This window comes from Chinchilla lanigera, unplaced genomic scaffold, assembly GCF_000276665.1.
Source record: "Chinchilla lanigera isolate Chin_1 unplaced genomic scaffold, ChiLan1.0 scaffold00048, whole genome shotgun sequence".
In the NCBI taxonomy this organism is placed as follows: Eukaryota; Metazoa; Chordata; class Mammalia; order Rodentia; family Chinchillidae; genus Chinchilla; species Chinchilla lanigera.
The window spans coordinates 4,012,575-4,040,569 of record NW_004955449.1 but is presented as its reverse complement, the minus strand read 5'-3'; the positions used below and the strand labels follow the sequence as shown (position 1 = coordinate 4,040,569).

Genomic DNA, 27,995 nt, shown 5'->3' with positions numbered 1-27,995 from the left:
CCCGCCTCCTCGCTCCTGCTCCGCCCCAGCGGTGCGCTGTCCTGTCTCCATGACGACGCGGCGTCCCTGGCTCCCGGCTGCAGATCCCGCCATCTGCAAGCCCCGCTGGCCTTGCGTGTCCGCCCTTCTGATGACTGGCTTGACAGGGCCACAGCCTGTAAGAAGCTCAGCGGGATCCGCTGGTCTTTTCTCCCCATCCGGCGTGCGTGATCTCTAACGCCCTCGGCCCAGAGCCTGAACCCTCAAACTTCGCGGCACCTGCAGGTGCAGGCTTGGAGTCTCGAGGCGGCAGAGGCACCGCCCGAGAGGTAGGATCCGCGCTGGAGTGATCCCTCCCCCCACCGTGAAGTCAGACACTGAGGGAGGCAGGTCTGTATTATGTGGGTGCGCACGGTAACCGGCATGTTTGACAAGGCCCGTCCACACCACAGGGCTCTGACCTGCGGATTTGTACGCGCAAACTCCGTTCCACACATGCACAATGAAAATAGCCACATCCGGTCCTGGGGCTTTCCGCTCCCTCCTCAGTCCTAGTCATGGCCCCCAATTCTTGTAGTTATTTTTGGAAACAGTTTAATGGCTTATAGGGGCGAGTACCCACTGGCTATAAAGACATCACTAAGTTGTTTGGCCATAAAAAATGTTTGTGGAATTTGGAAATCTTGGACCTCACTTTCATCTATAAAATGAAGGGTTCAGTCAAGCACCTGTAGGGTCCAGTCTCAATGACTGGAGATTTCCAAAGTCAAGATACAGTCATCTTTTAACTACTGCAACTTCTCTGTACTATGCCCTTATAGCATTTAAAATAACACATGGAGTAATGATCAATTTATTACGTGGCATAGGTGACTTGCTGAAGAAGTTCTACCTCAAAAGAGCTTCTGGAAGTTGCTTTTTAAAAATAAATCTGAGGGGCTGGGGATTTAGCTCAGCGGCACAGTGCCTGTCTGGCAAGTGCAAGATCATGAGTTTGATTCCTGGTACCCGAAGAAAAACAAAAACAAAACCAAAAACAAATCTGAAAAGGACACTGAAAATGTCTTGTGTTTCATTTTTTCAAAAAGTAAATACAGCATCTCCCCAAATCCAATTTGTTTTGGATATTTTACTAGTTGATTTTGTTTTGTTTTGTTGTTGTTTATCTCCACAGAGTGAAACCACTGCCTTTAAGTGTTAAAGAGTTTACCAGACCTGAATTTCAACACCTTTGTGAGGATTCCACCACACCAGCTCCAGAATTCCAGACCTCCCCACCCAGGCCACCAATTAAGCTACAGCCTCTGTGCTCACTCCCCTTTCTTTCCCTGTGCGATCGCGGTCTCCTGTGTGCACTTGGAACTGACTTCCTCGGTGAGTACACTTGCCATCTTGCTAGGTCTTTCTAGGCTGTCAGTAGTAAAAATAGTGATAGGAGGAAGGGGAGAGGTTATAGTCATTGTAATTCTAGTAGGAAATGTGTGCTGTTATTATTAGTAGTAATTATTATAAGCTATGATTTAACCTGCACCATAGCTCTTGAGCTGTACTCTTCCCTTTTCAATGGAATAGAACAGCACAGATTCAGATGATCTGCAGGCATCTCTAGTTATGCTCCTCCCTGTTTCCCCCATCCTAGACACCTGAAGTAGAAGCTTCAAATCATCTTTCTTCTCCTTCACTTCACTGCCCGGTGACTGTCAGTTTTACTTTTCTTTTCTTTCCAAGCGTACCTCTCTCATTTTGTACATCATTATCTTTTCCCTGAACGAGAGTTTGGAAATTTTGTTTTTGTAAAGGACCAGATAACAAATCTGTTAGACATCACAGGCCATATTGCTACAGCAAGCAGAAACACCAAACACCCAGGATTTGGAGGCAGATTTGTTTACATCAGTGGGCATTGATCAGGATCATTCCCAGCATATCAGGTCCTGATCTCTGGTGGTCTAGGGCTTATATGGGATAAGCAAGCAGGAAGTACAGAGGCAGAATGGCTTGCCAACTGGGGGTTGGTTTATACAATGTGCATCATAGTGATCAAGTATGCTTCACAGTGACCAGCCGTTTCTAAGAGACAGAAGCAACCAGAACTACAATAGGAATTATTACCTGGGCAACTAAGTATACTGGCTGGCAGGCGGGAGGGGGCATTTTCTGTTACAATATCATCTTTATGAAAACCATTATAGCTTGGGAGCTACAAGCCAATGAGCAAATCTGTCTACATGCCAGTAAAATTTCATTCACATAAGTAGACAGTGAATCACACTTGGCCTGTTGGCTATAATTCCTAGCTAATCTCCATGGCTAGTCCCTGCTTATTCTTTTTTGGGTTCACCCTCCACTGAATTTTTTTTCTGAAAGATTATTATGGTCTGTGATCTACCTTCAAAACTTTGATTTAGTGTACATTGTCTGTGGTTAAAGCCCTAAATATTTAGCACATGGCAGCTAATGACTTATAATTTGTCCCACATACATTTGCAAGTTCATCTATTGCCATTTTCTACAAATGCACAGCTGAGCTACTCCCCTCCCTCTATTATTAGTTGACTGCTTGATCCTGACCTGGCTACATGCCACCTTCCCTGTGCAGCTTGACTCATTCTTGCTTCCCATAGCAAGTTTGGGATACCCAGTCTTATGATATTCCAAGATTGTGAATGTGATGCTAATGATTTATCCTACCATAGCAGGTATAACTGATCATTTCTCACTCCATGGGCCTACAGGCTATGTTAATTCTAGGTCTTATCACATGTGTGTTCATCTTTTTTGGTTTTCAAAGAGTAGGAGACATATTAGTGTAGGTCTCTTTTGGTTTCAAGTGACCAAAAAATCAGCTTGTTTCAGGAGAGAAGGTTGGGGGGAGAGATTAATTTGCCCTTGGTAAAGGCTAGGTTAAGCTGGAAATAGGGACCCAAACATCAGTAGGGATGTATATGAGAATCTCATTCTTCTTCTCTCTCTCTGCCCTTCCCTCTTCCTCCCTCTTTACCTCCCCCTCATCTCTTCCTTTCTCATTTCTGAGTCTTCTATATATTCTGCTTTACTCACAGGCTATGTTTTCCCTAGAAGGCAGAATCATGAGTCCTAGAAGGTCTAGACTCACATTCTCCCAACTTTATAACAGTTTTCACTTTTTGAAAAGTCTCAGGGAAAGATTGTGATGAGCTTAGCCAATGTCATAGGCACACACACTTGTCCCTGTGTTAGCTTACAAATCACCATGTTATGGGACAGTACTACCCTGTAGTTAGATAGGCTGAATCTGTTAACCAAGGCAGTGTTTTGTATTTGGGTGGCTTGGGTCTGTCTACAATGTAATCAGGAGGTAGGGTCTACAGGCGGATAATACCTTAATTAAGATATTGTAGAAAATATGGTTTTAGAAGGAATACAAGAAGCCCAGAAAACAGGTCTCAGAGCTGGATTCTGAACTAGAAGGTGGTTCAGAAGCAACCTGTCGACTGGATTTTCTTCCTCTGTCTTTCCAGTTGTCTCCACTGCCTGCTAATTCTTTTTGCACTCAGTCTATGAGCCCAAAAGAATTTGTTTGATCCTGGGACTCACCATGATCTCAGTTTAGGCAGTTCGGAAGAATCACATGCTGGCCCCTTAGAGGGAAGCATTTGGTATAATACTTTGAAGCTTGATCTGTACCTTATATGTAGGAAGCTAGAATCTGATTTCAGGCTTCTCCAAAGCAGGTAGTCATCTTTGCATTCCCCAGAGCTTAGCACAGATATCCGATACATAATAGAATTTCATCAGAAGCTCTGTTGTATTTTTTATTTGTTGCTGGGGAACCCAGTGACTTGCCCATGCTAAACACAAATGTTAACACTAAGTTACACCCCCGGGCCAAATGTTTGTTTAAATAGACATTGACTGTTGCATGAACATTGGAGATTATCATAACTGTTGCCCGGCTTGCCACAGGAATTGTTGGAAGACCTCAGGAGAATAAATCCGTGTTCTAAAAGCCAGAGGGCACGCTTGGTAAAGAATCAAAGGGATAATAATGTGCTGTTAATGTTAGCCATATCAACAGTGATGAATATAAAGTGTGCACCTGTATAGAGAATATAAAGTGTGCACCTGTCCTCATCAAGGCCCAGAAGTTTGTATTTGTAATCCCGTGGAAAAACTATTGGAATCCTAGTGAATTAATTCCAGTCTACCACTTCCAGTGCAATCCATGATGAGAACAAAGACACTAAGGCACATTTGTAGTTATGGGGAGCCAAGGGGTCCTCAATCCAGCCATAGTGACTGCCATCTAGAACAAAGGTCTCCACCTAAGGCCAAACCCAGGTTTTATTCATTCATTAAGGGAGTGGCTTGAGGATGAGTGATTGTGAGAATTGTGGGACGTAGGTGAGTGCCATGAGCTGGGTTAGGTGGGAGGCCTGAAATCACCTCTGCAAATGTGGAGAGAAGGATCTGCAGAAAGAGTAATCTGCATAACATAATTGAGATAGTATCTAATGTTTTGAGGTCTGATGTGTAATTTTTCAAGCCCCAGGAAGTCATAGCCTCAACTCAAGGCTCAATCCCAGCCGACAGACAGTGTGGAACATTGGCTCACACATCCCGCCTCATCCCAGCTCACTCCTAGGAACCACAGGTGGGGAATCTGAGGGAATACGCCTGCCAACTTGAAAGACTACCATCAGCACCTCAGTTAGACCGATATGCATTGCTTAAAGCCAATTGAAGGGATAAGGAAAGGGTCCTAGCCAGCTCTGTACATCTCAATACATGGAATTAGGGTTAGGCTCAGCCAAAATGGAGACGACTGCTCTTCTTTCAAGGTGAGTCACCTAGGTGGTTGTCCACACACCTGCAGACTTCTGGGTACCATGAAAACAGGTACCAAGGAGAGAAGCAAGGCAACCCAAGTTCAACATACTGCTTACATGCCTAAAAGAGATGGATAAATACAGAGAAACAAATGGTACTGCAAATTTTAAATTATCTTTAAGACAAATTTTATTTTGTCTCTTTAAAAAATAATATAAACTGGGCATGGTGTCACATGCCTGTAATCTCAGCACTTGGGAGGTTGAAGCAGGAGGATCGTTGCAAATTCAAGACCAGCCTGGGCTACAAAGTGAGCTCAAGGCCAGCCTGAACTGCATAGTGAGACCCTGTCTCTAAAAAGGCAAAAAATTAAAATAAAATAAAAAATAATATATTTACATTGTTCATAGTTCAAGAAGTATCAGTAAATATAAAGCAGAATACCCCTCCTACCCCTCTTCTTTAGCCATCTCTTTATGAGCCAATGAATATTGTCAGTTTCTTTTCTGAAAACATTTCCTTCAGATATATTCTGCGTATTGGTTTCTAAAATTTATGCTATCTTTACAATAGCTTTTCCTTATCTGCTCAGCTTATAGATTGTTGCTTTAATCTTACCTGCTTTCTGAATTACTGCTCTTTCCATGCGGTCCCTGGTCTTCGTAAACAATTATGAGCAGTTTAGAGCTTTTAAATTAATTAATTAAAAGCCTCCACAGCCAGTCAAATGTTTCTCTCAATCACTGCAAAGCACCCTCTGCATTTCCCTAAGCAACCTTAACTAGCTGCATAGACACCTCCCCGGCTTTCCCCTTAGATAAAACATCAACTTATTTCTACTGCAGCCCTCCTGTGTGCCCAGTTCTGTGCTACGCATGTTATCCAGAGTACCCCATGTGCTCCTATGATAGTCCAGGGAAGTTAGTAGCATTGTGAGCCTCACTTTTCAAATGAGAAAACTAAAAGTTCAAGGAGTACCTTTTCCAAACTTACCTGAGAATTGGCAGCGCCGCCATGCTGAATCCAGTCTGTTTGACCAGGAGCCCCAGCTTGATTACTCCATCTCACCTCCTAAGGAACACAGTTTAGGAAGGAAATTAAGTGGGCATTTCCTAAATAATGATAAAGCTGGACCGAGCAGAGGCTGGTCTTCATCAAGTGCTGGGTTTTCCATTCACCAGGTAAAATTGAGAAATGAGTTATGTGCACTTGCATTGTATCCACATAACGGTGGACTGTTGCAAGCCACGAAGCTCTTAGAGCTGGAGAGGAGGGCCCTAAATATGGGTGATGCCCTTCATGTCCTGTGACTACCCACAGGACTATAGAAATCTATGAACTGAAACTATCTAGCAAAAGATGTCTTCTTAGATTTCTTTTGGTAAAGCCTGTGTAGTTCATTATGTAGGGGCAGTTAGGGGATGATGTAGCACATGACCTGGGTGGCCAATGGCTCTATATTTACAAAAAGCTTATGTATGCTATGTACTTGAGGAAGCTAGCCTTGGGGAACTATAACATGCACTTGCCGTAACCTCCTAGCCCCCTGCCCTTTTCCTCAAGCCAGAAACAAAGGCTAAGACCCTGCTTGCCCTAGATAATACCAGTCAGTGAAACAGTTAGTTTTAGAAACCAGTTTACCACTGTAAGTGTGAGTACAGTGGTCCCCTGACCCCTGGGAAATTCACTTGTATTCCCCCTACCTTGTAACACAGTGTTGCAAGGTAGCTAATTCTTCTGCATTTGCACAGTAAATGAACTTTTGCTTCGTATTACTTTCATTTCTGATTTTATCATTCTGCACCCTATCTGACTTCTCTGATCCATGTGGGGGCCCTTTGGCTCTAAGCTAACCTTGCTGCACTTCCTCATTCTTTGCTGAAGTGGAGGTAAGAGACGCTGAGATAGCCAGGAGGAGAGTGGAGATCTTGAAGACCCCTGGCCCTTCAAAAACTACCCACCTGAAGCAACTATTATTGCATTTTTGCTTTAGAGAATCAGAGTAAAATGTTTCCTTTACCCTGGAGTTTGGTTTCTCACAACCGGTTTTCCTCTAATGATGCCTTGCTTTTCTGAAAGGGTTTAACCTCTCTGTGAGCTTCAAATCAAATTAATGACACAACTAATGTCTGGTTTGGTCAGCATTCCTCAGAAAGCAAAGCCTAAAGCAGAAGTCTAGATCTAGAGTCCAACCTATGTAAAACCAAAGAGTTAACAGAATTGATGGCTTATTTATTTTTTGTTTTTGTTTTTGTTGTTCTCCCGGTACCTGGAATTGAACTCACAACCTTGCACTTGCCAGGCAGGCGCTTTGCCACTGAGCTAAATCCCCAGCTCCTGATGGCTTATTTATATATCACTGTTCTTCCATGCAGAATCATACCTGTAGGCCTATTTATCTGAACGCCAAGGTGAAGTGGGAAGAAGGGAAAGGATTAATTTCTGTAGATTTGTAAACTCAATTTAACAATTCAGAAGAAGGAGGTTTTACAGTTAGGATGGAATTAATGCTAATAATTACTAAAACAAAATACTGTACATGCTTAATAACCTCACAAAGTTCCATTTCATTTATATTTTGAATTTATATGAGTGTTTAAAGAAACACTTACATGAAATAAATATTTTGGGTTTTGCAGGAATTATTTAGACAAGACATGCTATAAAGGTAAGAACATGTAAACTATTTTTTACAATGTTTTAAGTCTATTTTACCTTCAATTTATATGGTTTAAAAATAATTGCCATTAGTATAAGATTACTTTTTAGCCTAGGTAACAGAAATATTTACATAAAGGCTCTTAATAAATTACAGTACTTCAAATACTTCAAACTAAAGTAAGAATACTGTTTTTTATTGCTATTTCTATTTTAGGGGCCCACAGCCAGACATAATGGCACATTGCTAATATTTGATACAAAGGGTGAATGATTTATTATTTAGAATGTGTTTGAGCATCATTTTTGTCCTGAAAATTAAGGAAAATTTGGAATGGCTGAATGTGATTGCATAAATTTTACAAGTTAAATCCTTTTGTATATGTCTCTCAAAAAATTCCAAGTATTTCCCAGTTAGAAATTTATGTTGAGAACATCACTTTTGAAATAATAGGATTTTTTCTTCTCTTTCAGGAAACGTGATGATTCAACCAAAGAAAGCAACCTCACAGTAAGAAGATGTCTTTTGTTATTTAGCTGATCTATCACATGCCTTTTAAGTAATTAGAGCTATAAAATGCAACCATTTGTCACCTAATTAAATTTGAAAAGCCAGAAATGCCTGCAACTAGCACTTCAGTTTTTGCTTTAGTCAAAAGCAGTTGTTACTTAAGTAGAAGAATATGTAAAATGAAAATTGAATTCTGCTCTGTTTAGAGGTATAGATAATGTTCCCTTCTACTTTACAGTGCTTAGACATTATATATTTGGTATTTTACTTGTATAATTTCCATTGTTTAGTCCTATTTCCTGCTGATACTTATTTTCTTCAGAACATCTTTAAGTGAATATTTACTTTAAATTAAACAGACTATTTACTGTAACATGCATCAGTTCTACTAAAGAAATAATTTCAACTGGTATTAAAAAATCACAGTACAATATCAACTTCATACCTAAATATAAAGTACCAGTTCTATTCAAAGCACTGATTCTAAGAATTCATTAGAGTCTCTTCCTGATCATCTCATAACTTTTGAAAAAAACTCATAGTATGTATTCTAAGAAAAATTAGCTTGAAAGTGGGTCCTGAATTTGTAGGGATTATTGACAAATTGAAAGGTTGCTTCTATTTAAATTCATCTTATTAGAACTGAGAATATAGCTGATAGGGGCTGGAGATGTAATTCAGTGATATAGCCCTTGCCTAGCATGTTAAAGGTCCTGGATTCAGTCCCCAGGACTGCAACAAAAGGAAATTTACACTGTTTTGGTTTATTCTGAATATCACTGGCTGGAAAAAAATTCTCCTTTATGCAACATTTTACAAGATCGTACTGTTGGATCTAAAAATGTCCACCTTGGCTTTGTTACAACTTGTATATATTACATAAATATGATATGTATTTTTATATCAAGGTAATATAACAGATCAAAGACAGAAGATTTCTGTTTATTTCAATTTAAAAGTTACAACCAACCAGAAAAAAGCACTGTTAGTATAGTAATCTAAATATAATGATATATATCTATTTTGTAGTTGAAAGCATACTTAAATTTAATAATCTAAAAAATAGTGTCTCGGAGGGAAATATGAGACACACATTTCAATAATAATAGAAATTAATAGATTATTGGTAAAAAGAGATTACTATTGTTCCCATGAGCCCAGTGCTCATAGACTATGACAAACAATGGTGAAACTTGAGCAGGTGTAACCCCCATCCTGAGGTAGATGGACCCCAGAAAGAAATCATATGCAACCTAGGCAAAAATAGAAAAGAGATTGACTATTTGTTGTCTTGCTCTCAGTAATTATTGCATTTGACTATCAAACTATTTTTTATAAAGGAAAAATGTTCCCTTGAGTTGACTTGTAGAGAAGAGCAAAGGTGGTTAATGTAGGCTGTAAGCTTCACAGACGAGTGATTTTGTCATCTCAGGCGCCTTAGCTGGAGCTGGAGGTAAACAGGGCTACTCTTTAAAAACATCCATCAGTAGGGCTTGGTGGCACGCTCCTGAAATCCCAGCACTGAAGGAGGCTGAGGTGGGAGGACAGCAAGTTCGCATCCCACCTGGGCAATTTAGCAAAACTGTGGAGGGACCTTTGCTTGGAAAAGAGGGTAACTGATCTGCGAAACTGGTGCATTTCTTGGTATAGTTTCTATTCCACTTTCCACCCGAGTGCTGGCTCCTTTGTCTGACTAGCAAATAGGATTTGCTAAAAGGTCCCTCGATCTAGATTGTATGAGGGGAAACTAGAAGTTTTCTGTCTTTCTTCACCTTAATCTTCTCATTCTTCACTCCAGACCCAACCATAAAGAAAATAACTAAAGCGAATCCACAGCACCCAACTCTGACTAACCTTGAAAAAATTGTATCTGTAGTTTTTTGTTCTATAATCATATGCTTTGTCATCTTTTCTAAAGTGAATGATAAGTTATTTTTTATTCTCATTTGTGTACTTTAAGTAAATGCCTCCTTGGACACAGACCAAGATTAACAAGCAAACTTTATTCTTCACCAACACAAGTCTCTCTAAGTGTAGCTAAGACTTTCTCAGAAAAGTAAGTTTGATTAATTCTGTTTTGGAACCCCTGTTTGAGCAATCTAGATCAACTTATGATAATGTTTAAAATATAAACCTTCTGAAAAAGCAATAAAAATTTGGGAACATTTTCTAAAATGCCCAGCATTCTTTATATACTGAGGAAAAACTTAGCATATGCACCTTCCAACATAAATATGGGATATTTAAATATTCCAGTGGGATATCTAACTTGACTAACTCTGTAGCTGTAATAAGTACTAAATTAAATACCTTTTGTTTCCATGAATAATATGAAGTAAAAATTTGAATCTTTCCTTAGTTGTAACTGTATTTAAGTTAATGAAAAGCTATCTTTTAGAGTATAGAAATAATCTGTTCCAAATGGTCAGAGACCTTATTGTCATACACATTATTACTTTCCCAAATGGAAGTCAAGAGTTGAAGTTGACTAAGTTCAGTTTTAGTTTAGTTTAATTTGAGTTGAAAAGATTAAAATATTATTCTTTGAAACTGTGTATGGGAAAGATTTCAGGGAGTGAGCAAAAAGGAAATTTATTCTTAATTGTTTAGATCGTGACTTGGGCAGTTCTGATGTAGATTGTGCATTCATTGTGCTTGGTGTGATCACCACTTCCAAGTAGTGACATTCCATTTATGGTCCAGCCATGGCACATGTTGAGCACATTCCCGAGTGTTTTGCTACAGTTATTAAAGGCATTCGCAATTACTCAAACACACAGAACTATACTGGGTGTGTTAGTTTTCTGTGTTGCTAAGACAGAATACTCAACACCTACAACTTAAAGGACAGGTTTAAGATGCTCACGGTTTCAGTGCATCATCAACTGTCTCTGGCTGAAGGGAGTTGGAGAGCAAAGCTGCCTAGTTCATGGCAGCCAGGAAATGGAACAAGGGAGGAGGGGAGAACAGAAGGGGCAGGCAAGGGAGCAGACACAGGCCCTGAGGTCAGACCTCCCTGACTGATTCACCCAGACACATCTAAAATTAAAGTGTGCTCCACCAATTCCCAGGGCAGATCCCAAAGACAAACCAGTTGAAACTTCCCTAACCATTATATTAGGTAATTCCCTTACTTAAGTACCATATTTCATAGATCCTTAGGTATATATATTTTTTCATTTTTTAGCATCTCCTATAATTGATGTCATCTTACACATATTTGTCAATATTTTTCTTTCTTGGTGGTACATAAAAGAATGATAAATCCTATAGTAAATATATGGTATCTTAGACTCAATGAAACATTGTAATTCATGAGGGGAATAGCATCAAAATACTTTTTATTTAGATTATATGTTAAAGCTTATAAATTCTAGTAGTCACTTGGGTTTTTTTTGTTTTGTTTTTTTGTTTGTTTGTTTTTTTCCGATACTGGAAATCGAACTCATGACCTTGTGCTTGCCAGGCAGGCACTGTGCTGCTGAGCTAAATCCCCAGTCCCCTCTAGTAATCATTTGTATGGTGATCTATGGCATGACAGGAATATCACTATAGCAAAAGTCAAATATTACAGTGATTTCTTAACTTCTTGTGAACATGTAGAGTTTCTTTTTGAATGCTTTCTCACACAATTGGAAAAATCAAACAAACAGAGGCAATGTAAAAAAGGCTTTTGATTTAGTTGTGAATACCAAGGAAGTAAAAGTTCCATTTCCTCCCATAGTAAGGAACATGACAAGCGGGTTGATTCATTTGCTGCATCAGAATGCAAGACCAGTAACTTAAGTACTAAAATTCTTGATTCATAGAAGTTATATTTCTACAAAACTTTGCAAAGGGAACATATTAAAAGATTCTTAAAGGGGCTGGGGATTTAGCTCAGGGGCAAAAGCGCCTGCCTGGCAAGCGCAAGGTCGTGAGTTCGGTTCCTGGTACCGGAGAAAAAAACCAAAAAACCAAAAATAAATAAATAAATAAAAGATTCTTAAGACCTCAGAAAAGAAAGTTGGAGTTATTTTTTCACAAATAAGGTTCCCACCTCTAAGAACACATTGCACTATACAAGAATCCCTTGTCTCCAAGTGTTAGTTTTAGGCATAAAAGCTAAAAGAGAAAGTTAATCTGTTTTTAGTTTAGTTGTCTAATGAAAAGGCTACTTTCTATTATGACCAAGGGTTAATATTAGTGCTGAACTTTCTATAAGTGTAAAATTTAGCAATGGCAGGAATCTATTTACAGACTTTAAAAAACATGAAACCTCAAGCCTAATTTCTTAAATAACTTTAGTATCATCATGCCACAATCATGTACCAAAGACATTTATATAACTGGTTTCTGTATGCTTTATGTTAAAGAACTCTGAAAAGATTCTAGTAATTTTTACACAATAACAAATGCCAGGTAGAAATAGAATTTTAGGTCCAGGGATTTAGCTTAGTGGTACAGCATCTGCCTGGCAAGGGTGAGGTCCTGAGTTTGATTCCTAGTACCCCCCCTAAAGAAACAGAATTTTCATCATCAGTAAAAATTATTTATAATGCTTTCCTACAAAGATACTATATTTTGGCTATTTAGCTTTACTAGTGGTATATTATATTAAATATAGTATGTTTTCATGAGCCCATATAAACCATTAACCAGAATTATGACCTAGGAAACATTTTTTTCACTACTTACTTTAACGTTTAGGAAGGAAATCTCTTCAAAGAAGATTGAAAATAAAGTCTCTTTAGACATTACTGGAAAGAGAGTAACTTCAAGGAGTACTGAAAAGAAGGATATCTTAAATCTACAGTCTGACCTATGGTCATCTTACTTGAAAGAAAGTGCAGGTAAATAGCATTTGTCTTCCTGAATTAATCGCAGCTTCTAATTAAACCCTCTTTCCATGACCTCTGGGAATTGAAAACACTGTGGGTCTGAGACAGGTCATGGGAATAAAAAAATTTTCAACTCAGGCACTGAGCGATTCTGGTATGCAGCCAGATCTGGGATCTATGGGTGTAAATTACATAAGACAATAATTATAGGTAGTAAGTCCTAGAATAGATTAAAAATACCTATGAAAGCATTCACATGTTCTATTGACCTAACAACGGTTGAAAGCCAGAGTTCCAAGCACTAATTTAGAGGCTATAGATATAATAGTTAGCAAAACAGGTACAGTCCTTATCCCTTATGAAGTTCATGTTCTGGTGAGAGACAGTCAGGCAGCTATTAAAAAGAAATAACATAATTGCCCAGCAACTGATGAACAGATCAAGAAAATGGGGTACGTTGGCCATAATAAATGAATGAAATCTTATCATTTGCAACAATCTAGGCAGAACTGGAGATCTTTATATTAAGTGAAATGAGCCAAGCACAGAAAGATAAATACGAAGATAAACCAGAATCTCACAAGTGGAATATAAAAAAATTGATCTCATAAAAGTGATAGAATAGAATAGAGGATAGAATAATGGTTACCAGAGGCTGGGGGGAGAGTAAGCAAGAAGAAGGGCCGGGGAAAGAGTGGTCAGTGGGTACGAAGCTATAGATAGTAGTGTAAGAAGTTCTGGTATGGCAGTGTACTATGGGGAGATTACAGATAATGACAGTGTACTAATATATCAGCATATGTGCTGTCAAAGTGAGCACAGTGTAGTAATAATTCAAAAAGCCAGGAGTTCAAATGTTTTCAACGTAAAGAAATGATAAACATTCAACCTTGTTTAAACATTCTACAACAAATACATGTATCAACATCACATGGTGCTCATAAATATGTGCAATTTTTATGTGGCAGTTTAAAATAAACTTTAATAACCAAAGCACACAATCAGGAAAGGTAGTTTTCAGTTGTCATAGGTGCTACAATTAAATGGTGTAGGAGGAAAGAACTTCTTTCAGCTTAGGAATCAGGAAACTTCTCTGTGATGCCAAGTATTTGTGAGCTGAATGAGACAGGTCCTGTGACATCATAGATGTCCTTAATTCCTTATTGTGACCTCCCCGATGACATCTTTGTGGTGAGTCAGGCACGGACTGGCTGCACGCTGGAAGTGGTTTGAGGGATGGAGACTGTAAATGAGACAGAAGCAGGTAGATGGGTGATTTGGGTAACTCAGGTGTCACACCCTTGGAAGGGCTTCCTGTCCCTTTTCAGGGAACACTTATGCCTTAGAATCAGAAGTCTTATTTTTTTGTCTGTGCTTTCCTAACCTTGTCTTCTCTGGAGCTCTCCTTGATTTTCTTATTTTCTTCTAACATTAGTGCCTTTACATTATTTAGAATTAGCTCACAACCATTCTCCTGCCAAAAAGGGGATCCCAGGCACACACTCTTGTGAGAAAAAGATGAGTGCATCACAAGTTCAGTCTGAAACTAAAATACTCAGTAAGAAAAAAGAATCAGTAGTCTCACTTATAAGTATTTTTCAAGGAGATGATTTTAGGAGACACAGAGCAAACATTTTAAAAATTATATTATAGTTGCGTATTTACTTTAAGTTGTATTTTTAAGTAATTATAAGACACAGTTAAGAATATGGATTCTGGAGCCACACTCACTCCTAGAATCTAACACTTAACTAGCTGCCTGAAGTTGAGCATGTTCCTCTCCATACTCTAATTTCTTCATCAGTAAATAGGAATAGAAACAATACAATCTCACTGAAGATATTGGGAGAATTCAGTGAGTTAATATATGTAGTGCTTGGAGAAATGATATTGATCATTGTGATGATATTTTAAATTAATCTGCCTGTTAGATTTATGGATGCTAATAGGATCTGGCCAAATTTAACCTCTGAGCTCTTCATTGTTTATTAATTAAATTATATCTATTCTGTTTTAGGTAAAGGGGGCAAAGATGCAGTCATTGCAAAGCAGGAGAAAATTGATGACTATCTCCTTCAAGATATTAATAAGTTGTCAGAATCACTGGATGATGGTGAAGGTGATACCAATGATGAAGACAGTAACCCTAAAAAAGATACTCGTGCCCCATTAGAGTTAATGGCAGAAGTGAGTTTTTTTTTTTTTTTGGTATATTCTAATTTAAGAAATTTAAAAATATTGAAATAGCTGGATAATATTAAGCTGATTAAACAATTTAGTCTACATTAATTAAAGATTTAAAAATGAGTATAATGATCTTTGCCCACATGCCAATGTTCTCCCTGACTACTGATCTCTTTTACTATTGCTACCAAGTTGGAGGTGAAAGAAATTCTAGAATTGTAAGGCAATGTTCTAGTGAGGCACAGGCAGGAGTAAGCAAAGTCTGGGCATAAAACCTTTCAGGCAAGTGCTTTAAGGAATGTGTTCACCATGTTTGTTGCTGGGAATAGAGAGATAAATAAGAGAAACCTGTTCTGCCCTTAAGAACAGCACACAGAGAAATAATTACAATAAGATGAAATGCACGTTAGTAAAAATGCTTGTGAAGTTCTTTGGGGAGAGGGGGATTTAAGTGGCTGAGAAAAGAAGCAGGAGGAAAAAGGGAAAAAGATTTGTAGATAAAAACATAAATACTGTAGAATCTTAGAAACTTAAAAGAAGACAGGAGTAAAAACACTCAACTGGGAAGATTTAAAAACTGTAAACACTAGCTGCGTGGCTTACTGATCACATTCTGTGACCATGATCAGTAAAACTAGGTATTAATAGCAAAATGCAATTATAAATTAAAACCACTTAAGAAGACATTCTTCTACATGACATTTGAATTAAAAAGAAAAATAAAAATGAAAGTGTTTGGAAATTAATGGTAAGCACAACACTAAATATTAAAAGTTTTCAAAGAGCTTAAAGTTTTAATCGTTTCAATGGTGATAACTATGATTCTGATGACTCCAGAAAGAAGTGTAGGTGCACTAAGTGTTAGTGCCAGAAATCGGTAAAACAATAAACATAAATACAATAAGGAAAAGATCAAAGAAACAAGTTAATAATTCAAAGCAAAAGCCAAGTTAACACAGCAAGAACTAGAGATTTGAAAGAATGCATAAACTAATGGATAGCATGATTAACATGGAACAGAACCACAAATAGGAGCGAAAATTAAAATGTTTAAGTTTAGACAAGATGAAGTTTTGTAATGTCAGAATTTTATTGTGTGCATTAACATTGCATGGTTAATATTTAAATAAACAAGATTTTTCAATAAAATTATGGTTTATACAAAGTCTGAATATCTCATAACATGAGATTAGTTTACTAAATTGTTGCTTAAGTAAATATTGTAAAAGAATATTTAATGCCAGGCTGGGGATGTAGGCTCAGTGATAGAGTGCATGCATGAATAGCATGCTTAGCATGCTAGCACCCTCCCCGACATAAAGGAATATTTGATGGCATGGAGAGAAGGTGATCAGAACATGTAGTTTATTTATTTAAAAATTAAAGCATAATCATAATTTTTGTAACTATATATGTGTTCATTTATAGGCAAAAACTAAAAAAATTACATTGAAATGTTGAACATCTCTCAATGGTAAAAATATAAGTGGTTTTAATTGGGGAAAGAATATGTTTATTTAGTCTTTTAATTTCCTATATTAGAAATACATATTGCTTTGTAGTAAGAAAAATACAATAAAAATATAAACAAACAGGATGTTATAAAAAAACTATATAGACATAATATTGAAAAATATTGAATGTACAAGTTTTACTTTTTCAACTAATACTGTCATGTTATCATGGACTAAGTTCACAGGTGAAACCTGAATGTAAACCTGGATGTAAACGAAAGGAATCTTAAAATATTGATGTTATCACTACCTGTGCCAATCATTCTCAAGTTGTCTGGCCATACATGGAGAGTGTGACTGCAGCAAAGCAGGGGTGTTGGACCTATCCCAAGTGCATGGCTGCCAGAAGCCCTGAAATATCACTGACTGACTGGTTGATTATAGACTCACTTCTGGAAAAACATGTTTAAATGTTAAAGCAAAATGCAAGGGCTGATCAAAAACTAGTGTGTACTTAAATAACAAAATTGTATTACAGTAAGAAACACATTGCCACTAATCCCTTTCAAAACACTTCCCCTCATTTCAGACACACTTATTATCTTTCTTGCCACTTTGTGAAGCAGTTCTGGAAGTCTTCTCTCATTATATCTTTACAAGGTATGATTTTTAAAAATAGAATAAATGTTGCTGTCAAGTGCCAGCCAATGGAAAAGCAGGTTCATAAAAATATTATAGTGTGTCTTCATCCACGTCAGTCACAGGATCTGTCACCATGTGATTTTTGCCTCTTCTCTGAAATAAAAATGACTATGACCATGAGAGGTAGATATTTTGAATTGATTCAGGACATCAAGGTACACATGACAGTGCAACTAATGACACTTGTGAAAGAAGACTTCCAGAACTGCTTCAGAAAGTGGCAAGAACAATGGGATAAGTGTGTTTGAAGGGGATTAATGACAATGTGCCTTTTAGTGTAATAGTTTTTAAATCTAAATATCCATCATATTTTTTCAATCTCATTGCATAACTAATCATTAATAGAATATTTTCTAGAAAGTTTATAATTGACATTTAAATTCTCTCTAAAAATACATATCTGAAATATTTTGTTTTCTAGTTCCTGAGAGCTGAAATGGGCCGAGACTACCACCTGGCAAAAAAATTATGTCAGATGAGTAAGTACAAAATATTTTCAATTTTCCAACCTTTGCTTTGTTTCTAGAAATATATTATATTATATGTGAGGTGGTTTGATTATCCTAAGTCTAATGAATTTCCATCTGTTGTCTCAGTGACACTTTGATAGTACATTAATATAAGGATGTATTTAGATGTCTAGAGTGCTTTTTAGTGAAATAAATCAATGTAGATTAGCATAGACTAATTACCACCACTGGAAAATAAGCCAGAACATTACCCTCATGGTAATAGCTCAGTAAATTCATGCTTTAGTTCCAAAGAAGTGTCAGAAAGTACAACAGTCAAGTCTGATAACATGCATCTACTCCACAAAGGCCTGAGAACCCCATATGCCAGGCACTGCGGCAGACATAGGAAGTGCAGCAGTCAATAGAACACAAGCATCCCACATATATGTCTGTCATACAGACAGTAAACTAATAGATAAATGGTGTATCATAAATGATAGGTGTTATAAAGAAAAATAAAAGTACAGAGGATAGAGAAGCTACTGGGAAAGGCAAAGCAGTTGGCAGTAGTTGTCAGGTCTTCACTGAATGATTTGAAGAAGAAGAAACTGGCTGGAGACAGCAGAGGAAAAGTGTGTCAGGCAGGATGTTCAGCAGATGTGCTCATGTGGGGTGTGCAGCAAGGTGCCAGTGTGGCTGGAGCTGAGGAACACGCAGAAGTGTGCTAGGAGCGGAAGTCACAGAGGTCATGGTCCTGGGTCGTGCAGCTACATAGGACTTTCTCAGTTTAGAGAAGGTAGAAGGGATACAATCTGCCTTATTTTTCTTCCCACCCTTCATTTTTAGTAGTTTAATTTATCCAAAATAGTTGGTATTTGCTGTCTGTAAACTATTGTGGAGGTTCATTAAGCTTCTTAAATCTGTGGGTTGATGTTTTCATCAGCTTTGAAAATTTCTTGTCTATTATTACCTTTTCAAATAACACTTCTGTCTCTGCATCTGTCTCTGTGTCTCTCTCTTCTTTTCTTCTCCCTGCCCACCCCCGCAGCTCTTCTTGGGCCTCTAAGTACACGTAAATTAACCCTCCTCATGGTATCCTACATATACATTTTTAGCTCTGTCTTTTAAAATTACTTTGTATTTCTATGCATCCACTTGGTATTTTCTATTGACTTGTTTTATTTATCTTATCTCCTGCTGTACCCATATCTGATAAAACTACCAGTGAGTTTATGAAGTCACAGATTATATTTTCCAATTTCAAAATGTCCATTCAATGATTTGGAAAGATTCCACTCCCTATTGACAATCACCATCTTTTCAAATTTTCTATCCATCTTTTCCTCTAATATATTTCTTATAATAATTTTAAAAGAAGCAATGATAATTCCCTAATTAGATCTTAACAGTGTGACTTAAGTCATAACTAGTGTTGAACTAAAATCTATGGAAGTCCTTGAAGGAAATATAGCACAAGAATTGTGAGGGTCTATACATTATGGATAGAATATTTAACTCTGCCTGATTTTTTAAGTATGTTTCTTGAACACATTTTACCTTCTTTATATCTGAAGTAAATGCTTTGCCTTGCTTAATCCTTCTAAGCATTTTTTGACCCTTTCTCAAAATATGTTGGTGAAAACTATTTTTGGTAGCCCACAATCAGAATTTCCAAAAGGAATTCCCAGAGAAAGCAACATCCGATCCTCTTGTTTATAAGGAAACTGAACCAGAGAAAGGTAAGGAACTGGCTCAGCTCTATCCACAATGACAGTGACACTCAACAGGAGCCCAAGCCTGCTCCGCCCACACCTGTCCCCTCTCCACCGGCTAACTGGACCTAACTGGTTCTGCATCCCTCACTCCCAGTTCTGTGCACTCTTTATGGAGCTTTAATTGCAGGAATGTTTTCATATATTTCATTTCTATACCTATCAATCCTTTTAGAAAGCCTCTGGCTGAAGCTTGCAAAATACATGCACTGGTACCACCACACCTGGCGGTCAGCTTGGGCCATCAACCCTGCAGTAAGCCACATAAACAGCAGGTACTCCAATACAGTGCTTGTTGGCCTGACCAGAACCAGTGAACATACAATAAATGTCAGGCCAATGGGTATGAAAACTTCAAACTGATCTCTCTTCATGGGGTTATTTCCTTTTAAAAATGTCCTGCCTCTCTTCTTCTCTCCCTCCTTCTCTTCTGCTGTCTTTTCTTCTCTCCTTCCAATAAGTATGTGTTGAGCACTTACTCTGTCTCAGACATTGTGCTGGAGAGAAGGCAAAAACCAAGCCACACATTCCAAACCATCTCGGAACCTAACTTTACACATAATTCGGCTCTTATCCCTATTGACTCACCAAGTACACAGATCACACTTTTCAGTCAGTGTCAGGTAATGGTGCCTCTAACACTAAGGATTAGATTATAGGACAAGGAGCCACAGAGGCCCCCAGACAGGGATCAGGGTCCAGGGGTCCCACTGGCAAAGAGCACTGCCCCCAAAGGGGAGAGGGGGCTGGTTGGAATGTGGGCAGAGAGGCTCAGAGATGGGGTATGGAGTGCAGATGGGGTGACTCCCTCTGAGGCAGATTCTTAGCCAAGGGTATGAAGCCAGGGAGGCCCAGGTTCTGCGATGCCAAGCAAGGTCAAGGAAGAATCTAGAGTTCTTGAGGAGAAAAAACAGTAGTTCTTAGTTGTTCAAAAAAAACAAGCTTGGGGCTGGGAATAGAGCTCAGTGGCATAAGTGCCTGCCTGGCAAGCGCAAGGTCGTAAGTTCGATCTCCAGTACTGCAAAAGAAAAAAAAAAAAACAAGTTTGAAGGCTGCCCCAAATCCCTCTCTATATTTACAGCCACCTATACAACGAATTTTTATCTAGCAGGATCCCTAAACATCTATATATAAATCTTTATGGTATAGATATTCTCATCCATTTTACCATTTTCTAGCTCTTTCACAGAGCACTACTTCCTCTTTCTACATACATAACTACTGATGTCTATAAATTACATTAGATACTTCCATATTCATGCATTTATATAGGTATGTATTCAGCACCTACTATGGAAACACTCATGAGATTAGTGGGGTTTTTTGTTTTTGTTTTTGTTTTTTTATTTTAAAGAGTAAAAGAAGAATAACATAGTAATGGGGGGGCTTACCGAATTACAGGCAAAATGGTAGGAAATTATCAATGGTTGTTGTTTTGCATATTGTTATCTACAAGGTAGTTTCTCAGGAAAACAAATAGACAAATAATAGTGAGTTACAGACAAAAGTGGTAGGTTATTATCAATGGTTGTTGTTCTATACTTTGGTATCTTCAAAGTGGTTTCTAAAGAAAATAAATAGAGCTATACATGAGTGACCAATTGAATATTCATTGACTATTCTCAATGGTTGTTTTTTTTTTAAATTTTTTTTTCCGGTACCGGGAATCAAACTCATGATGTCACGCTTGCCAGGCAAGCGCTGTGCCACTGAGCTAAATCCCCAGCCCCTCTCAATAGTTGTTGTAGGAAACACATAGTAATAAACATACATCCATTTACAAAATAGCATAGGAACAATACAAACATTACAGAGTTATGGATAGATTAGTAGGAAAACATCAATGGCTGCTGTAATACATGGTGGTATCTTCAAAGTGTTTTCTCAGGAAGACAGAGATACACAAGAAAGATCTAACAAGTATTTACAGCCTAAGGGTTGTGAAAAATAGTATATTACCTCCTCACCAGTGACTCCTTTCACTGAGGTGTGACGGCTGGAAGGAAGGCTAAGATTGAAAAGAAGGACCGAGAGACTTGCACCTGTGTCTAGCAACAGGCTGTTTTCTTTTTCCTCTATAGTCGTGATTACCCATGGCTCCTCCATGGAGATGACAGTCTGACCAGAGGGAGAAGGCAGAGTATGCCCCGGGCCCCCTCGTTCCTGTTAGATTAACTGGTAGAATGGTTCTGAGCTCTGGGGCCTCCACTTCAGAGGGCAGACCAATCTCCAGTGGTCACCTTTGCATTCAGGGCATGGCCCAGAGGGCTTCTTAGGCAGTTCCTCTTGAGGTGGCCTGGCTTTTAACAGTGGTAGCAGATGAATGCAGTCATCGAGTTCTTCTTGGGCCCCAAGAATCAGACTTAGGGTCTGTTTCTCTTGATGCTGCAGCAAAAGCAGCTGTTTTTTCTCGGTCTCTTTGTTTTCTCTCCTTGGCCTCCTCCTTGTCATGGCTATAAAATACTGAGGAGGCAATTCTTACTAACATCTCAAGTGAGCCATCTGGGGTGAAAGCCATTTTTTGTAGCTTTTTCTCTCCAGCCTCCCAGCGATTGGGACCCCACAATCACTTAGTATCCTCTCCCCAACCATCAGCACAGGCAGCAGGAATCTCGGTGTAGACCTCTCTGGAGCTCCATGCACTCCTCCACTCAGCCTGTACTGTTAGGGGAAGAATGACTTCCAGGGGTTCTCCCCAGGTGTTGTGCAAGGTCCTCCTGGTTTCCAGCTTCTGAACCGCTTTCGTGACTCTAGTCAACTAGACCTCTGAGTCTTCAGGCATAGTCTGTATTCTCATGTTCTCCAAGTCCTTGTTCAGCAGCTGCTCCTCTGCTGGCTCTGGACATTTCTGATTCTCAATGGCAGGAGCAAGAGCAGCCCATTGTGTGTCATGTATTCCCAGGGGTTTCTCCATACCAGGATGATTCACACACATCCCTGGGCGGGCCTCTGTGGCCTGCGCATGGTGGGCCAATTGTGTCATTGCTTCTCTGTGCCATGATAGTTCTCGACTGCGTGGCAGTGGCTGGCCTGAGGACCAATACACGCCAACATGTGCCACTGTGCAGCTTTCCGGACACTGGCTGCCCGCCTTCCAGCTGCCTGCATGGCTGGGGTCTGGCCCAAAGGCCAGAGCTCCCTGCCGTGGGGCTTCCCAGGCACTGGCTGCCTGCCTCCTGGGCACCTGTGTGGTTGGGGTCTAGCCTAAAGGCCAGAGCTCCCCACCGAGTGGCCAAGATTATGTTTAATTGTTAAACAGTTCTATTTCCAGACTACCCCAGAAGTCTTGGAAGCTGAGCCAGGAGTATCACAAGTTTAAGCCCATCCTGTGCAACTTAATGATTTAGAAAGATCTTGTCTCAAAAAAAAAAAAATTAAAAACAGACTGGATATGTAGCTCAGTATAAAGTTCAGTCCACACTACCCCCCACCAAAAAATTCTGTGAGGCAGACATCATTAGCTTCACAAGGAAGAAACTGAGACTAAGCAAGGAGAACTAATTCATATAAAGTCACAAAACTACTAAGAGGTAGAATTACATCCCAGACCTGACTTAACAGCTTGTGATTTCTCTATTTCCTCATCTGACTCATAAGCTTATCTCTCTGGTAAATGTGGCAGAGACTTGGAATATAAATAGCTTCATGGATCAATCAAACTAGCAGTGGCTTCTGTGGCTAACTAGTACGTTTCTTTTCTTTGTCTAAGGTAATTAATTTATATGAAGTAATGCATCCTTGTGCCTCGGAAATGCTGTACATATTCATTCTCCTGCATAAAGTCTCTGGCTCCTGGGGTGGTTACTTGTGATTCAATTACAGGAGAATCCTTTACGTCTTCATTTGGCTGTGGAGCATCTCACCTGGCAGCTGGGCTTCTTTTCTCTTTGCCTGTCTTTTAAAACCTGCGTATTGGGTTCCCCCAAGAAATTTCATCTGCTGGCGTAGATTTGAGTTTTATCTGTCTTCCCCACACAGTTTTTACACAGTCTCAGTCTCACCCCAGCCATTTTCCTGCTGTCTCACTCAGAACTTACATCTCTGCTTTGTGCCATTTCCTACCAGGCAGTGGGGCAGCCTGGGAAAAAATGGCTTTTAAATGGGACTGAAAGGCAAGAGTCCCAGTACTTTTCTTTATTCATCTCATGAATGACTGTGGGATTTTTTCATGCCAACCCATCTGCCTATTTCCTGGCTGTTTCACCTGCGAGTCAGAAGCTGGCTGCTCAGTTTCCTCAGGGCACGACACTAACGCTCCCAGGCAGCCTGAGATTCTACCTTAACACGGGAGACACCCTGAGCCACTGGAAGACCCAAGCCATGGATTTTAACCATGTAAATGTTAAAAACTAATGGTTGGGAAACCAAAATCATTCTTATCATTATAAATCTAAAGCAAATACAGATATATCTTCAGAAAAGGGTTCCTGGCTTCATTTGGAAACAGGAACTCACCCTTTCTTGTTTGTCTTCAATATAATTTTATCTAGAGATTAAAAGTCTGCCTCCTACTCATTTGTCTATTCATCTGTTCTATTTTCTAGTGTTTTGGAGGCTTCCCCTTTATGGCAGGCACCCTGCTGGGAAAGCAACAGTGAACAAAACAAGCACTTTCTGCTCTAGAATTGCTCCATTCTGAGAGACATTAGAGCCCCACAGGCAGCAGAATGCCTTGCTTCCCACACACCACAGTCAGCAGAAAGCACCCACTGAGTGCTTGGGAAGGAACTAAACTGTTCTCTAGTCCATGAACCATTCCAGGAAATCTAATAATAACTAACTTTTACTCAGCATTTACCATGTGACAAGGGCTGGGCTGAGTACTTTACACCACGAAAATTTTATAACTATGTCCCAAGGAATGTTAAAGGATTTCTGATAAGTGCTCCACCAAAAGAATATCCACTGTCTAATAGATTTAGAAAACCACATACCCTACACTTTAAGATTTATAATAGTTTTTAATATACAAATAGTTTTGTAAAGTCTTGATTATTCTTTCGTGTAAGTTATTCCTTTTTTTGTTTTGTTTTGTTTTTTCTGGTAATGGGAATCAAACTCATGACCTTGCGCTTGCCAGGCAGGTGCTGTGCCAGGCAGGTGTTGTGCCACTGAGCTAAATCCCCAGCCCCCCCGTGTAAGTTATTCCTAATTAACTTCACGTATCCTAGTATCCCAAATACATATTTAAAAAATAGTATGCTAAGAGGCTATTGGGAGAAATTCTTCTCTAGGAGACTAGCCTCAGAGAAAGATTTATACTAAGTATAAACATATTTTAGTTCCAGTTAAAATGTATGAAAAGGTGCTTTTATTAAAAAAAAATTATAGTATGTGTAATGATGAAAATACCTAGTATCCTTAAAAGCTGCTTCAAGTTAAAATATATGAAAAGGTACTTTTATTAAAAAAATTATAGTATGTGTAATGATGAAAATACCTAGTATCCTTAAAAGCTGCTTCAAGTTAAAATATATGAAAAGGTACTTTTATTAAAAAATTTATAGTATGTGTAATGATGATAATACCTAGTATCCTTAAAAACTGCTTCTGAGCAAGCACACAGCCACGCTAACCCAGATTGATGGTCAGTTGTTGATTATGTCAGTGGATTAAAAAATAAAGTCACTGCTTTGTTGCACCAGGATGAAAGCCATGGGTAGAGTCCTCCAGTCAGTGGAGCCTTGAACCATCAACAGTTATCTCTTACTTTTAGCAAGATGAATAGCACACTTGATGTTTCAGTGCCCCCTGGGGGCCACCATGATATTGTGCAGGAGTCAAATTAAATGGATCCAGAAAGAATGATAAATACACCTTCGAGACAGATAGGAAGAAGCTGGCTGGTGAACTGTACAGATAAATTCAAAAAACTAAATTAGTCTAGGAAACTCTGAAATCAAACTGAAGCTCTGGCCTCTAGGACATCGGTAACATACCAGCAATTGCACCTAAAAAGCCACTACTGTGGTGTGATCCAGAGGAAGGATGACACAGTCATGTAAAGGATCCACAAAAAGGAACAAATAGTGCTAAACTCAATGGTACAACAAAGAGGGGAGAGCACTGTTAAGCAGGCGATGACTGGGGTATAGATTCAGGTAAGAGCTATCAGTACGAAGAGAAAGAGAGAGCATCAGTTTTCCCTAACTCTGACCCTTTGAGCTGGATGACACCTACGGGAAGCTGTCCTGAAGAGAAAGGGTGCAGGAGATGAGTGATTAGAAAGCACCTTAGAGGAAACACTAGGAGAGCTGTGCTTAGAAGACCTCTAGGCACGCAGTGGCCTCATCCCCAAAGCCTGCATTAGCAGGATCTCTCCCTCTCTATATTCACGAAACACTTTGGTTACCAGCCTGCGCAGAAACCCATACCAGGTGATGGAGATAGAAGTCTTTAGATGGGAGGTAGAAAATATAATGAAGACCACTGCTCTTACAAAGCACCGAATATAACTGGAGCGTTTTCTCTGTTTGTGGTATAATTATGGTGTTGATTGCTTTGTATACTTGCACCTGCTCTGATTAACAGTTTCAATCTCATTCTAACGAACCTGTTAGAGACATTTGAGTGTTAATAACACATTCTTTTGTCCATTTTCAGTTCTTATCTATGAGCCAGAAAATCTTGAGGCCAAGGAATTTTCCTTACTTATTGAAGAAATGTTGCTGAAAGGTAATTTTAAACACTGAAATTCCTTTTCTCTCATAGAACTATGAGCACTCAGTCTTTAAAAGCCCATTATCGGGGCTGGGGATTTAGCTCAGCGGCAAAAGTGCCTGCCTGGCAAGCGCAGGGTCGTGAGTTCGGTTCCCGGTACCGGAGAAAAACCAACAAAAAAAAAAAAAAAAAAAAAAAAAAGCCCATTATCCCAGGAAAGTCAAAATGTGTCTTCAGGAAGTGGTTAAGAAACAGCTAAATGGCTGTGTTGAATAGTTTAGCGAGACCAGCTTGTCCTCTGTGGATGACAAAGATGACAGTCTTCTCTCTAGGAGTGCAACTGCCTGGGCAAAGCAGGCTTCCTGGGTGCCCTTCACCGGGTACCAAAAAGCAGAACATGCTACTCGTCTCCATAGGTTGAAAGTGTTATCCCTTAATTTTAAGGAAAATCAATCTCCTGTAAATTACCCTAAGTCTCAATTTCTCTTACTCCATTGAAGAATTTCATTAACAATAGTAAAAATTATTTTCTAGGCCTACATTTTAAATTGTTTCAACCCACAAATGTCATCATGACTGTAAGAATGTATTTCTTCCTTACTCTACCACCTTGCCCCTTGTAAATTAGCAAAGTTCAGCTCAATTCTTATGTTCCTAAACTATATATTTCTTGGTAGAGGGATGGACAAGGGGAATTATGGCATTTTTGAAGAGTAGAAATATTAAGAAGCATTTACTTTTCTTTCTGTGGCAGAGGAAGCTCAGAACCTTGAGGAAAATGAGGAAGAGAGCGAAGAAGACAGCAGCACTGAGAGTGAGGAAAGCAGTGAGGACATGAGCGACGAGAGCTCTGATGAATGCAAAGATGGGTCGTGACCATCCCTGCGGTGGCTTAAGCACATCATGTATTTTCATTCATGTATCCCATACAAGTATAAAGAAGACTGCTTGTGGTATCTCAGTCTAGTTGCTCTTTCTTTGGTACAGAGTTCTTTTAAGTTTTCCATATTCTTAGTTTGCGGTCCTTGCTAATATTTCGACCTTAGCTCCGTGTGAATTATTCAGAGCAAAATAAAGAAGAAATAATATGTGTCAAGTGTTGCTCAAACTGCTCTGCACACATTAACTTATTTCCTCAACAGCCACCTGAAGGAAATACTACTGTGAGCCTTGTTCAGCAGAAAACTGAGGTACAAAGAGGGTAAGTAGTTTGCTCAGCCTGCTATGCCTATTAACATGAACAGCCCAGATTGATACGTGGACCTTAGGGCTCCAGAACTCACACTTTCAGTCCCCCAGAAATGACCACCATATTGGGCCCTCTCCTAGCATGTGTACAGTATTCTCGGTAGCATGTGTCTGTGTCTGCACTGCTGCTTTAATTACTTGTTCTTTTTAGCCTCTGCTACCAGCAGCGAATGTCACCTCCTTGAGGCGGAATTTATCTTTTTCACTGTTGTATCCCTCACAATGGGACAGGTGCCTGGAAAATGATAGCATGTATTTTATATCCCCAATAAAGAACTGGAGTAAAAGGTAAAGAAACATTTCTATCTTGTCATGAAACATTTACAAGGCTTTATACTTCTTATTATTGATCTACATTCTTTTGCTGATTCTGTATTCCTTAATGAACCTCTCCCACTTTCACATTAGGTTGTAAGGTAACCAAGGTAAGCATGAGAACAATCTGTTTATGAATGTGCCAATCTGAGTTGAAGGGAACCATCCTGATCTTTTATTTGTATGTTAGCCCAATATCATGACGTACTCCAAATGCTTGCGGTGTGGTTTATTCATTAAGGATTTGTGGCCTTTGCACATTCAGAGGAAGCAATTTTGCTGCACTGACTGATAGGCATAGCTGAAAGAAATGAAGGTAGAAAGATATGATCCTCCAGGTAGCCTTTAATTTGCAGTAAATTCCCAGAGCCCTGTGTGTAAATAACCAAATAGTGGCAGAGGTCTAGCTGACACACATCTCAGGAATGACC

General features: G+C 39.1%; 1 protein-coding gene across 8 annotated transcripts; it reads left to right on the top strand.

Moving 5' to 3' along the window:
* The first annotated feature begins 45 nt into the window (after window positions 1-45).
* On the top strand, window positions 46-27,097 carry Erich2 (glutamate-rich 2). 8 transcript variants are annotated; one of them, XM_013518738.1, is made up of 10 exons: window positions 48-308; window positions 1,154-1,353; window positions 7,428-7,456; window positions 7,921-7,957; window positions 9,918-10,013; window positions 12,647-12,789; window positions 14,795-14,964; window positions 17,539-17,596; window positions 25,945-26,016; window positions 26,756-27,093. In XM_013518738.1, the coding sequence occupies exons 4-10, from the start codon at window positions 7,929-7,931 to the stop codon at window positions 26,875-26,877; spliced, it is 690 nt and encodes a 229-aa protein (XP_013374192.1). In that variant the 5' UTR covers window positions 48-308; window positions 1,154-1,353; window positions 7,428-7,456; window positions 7,921-7,928; the 3' UTR covers window positions 26,878-27,093. The 8 variants fall into 8 exon arrangements, with proteins under 8 accessions (XP_013374194.1, XP_013374192.1, XP_013374191.1 ...); XM_013518737.1 differs by having other exon boundaries at window positions 48-369; XM_013518739.1 differs by having other exon boundaries at window positions 53-157.
* The last annotated feature ends 898 nt before the right edge of the window (window positions 27,098-27,995 follow it).

What these genes read in the sequence shown, in the direction of transcription:
- Erich2 (XM_013518738.1), top strand. Translation starts at nt 7,929, where the DNA reads ATGATTCAACCAAAGAAAGCAACCTCACA. An exon ending in CCAAAGAAAGCAACCTCACA is followed by an intron (nt 7,958 to 9,917) that starts GTAAGAAGATGT and finishes GTGTACTTTAAG; the next exon opens with TAAATGCCTCCTTGGACACA. An exon ending in AAAAAAATTATGTCAGATGA is followed by an intron (nt 17,597 to 25,944) that starts GTAAGTACAAAA and finishes GTCCATTTTCAG; the next exon opens with TTCTTATCTATGAGCCAGAA.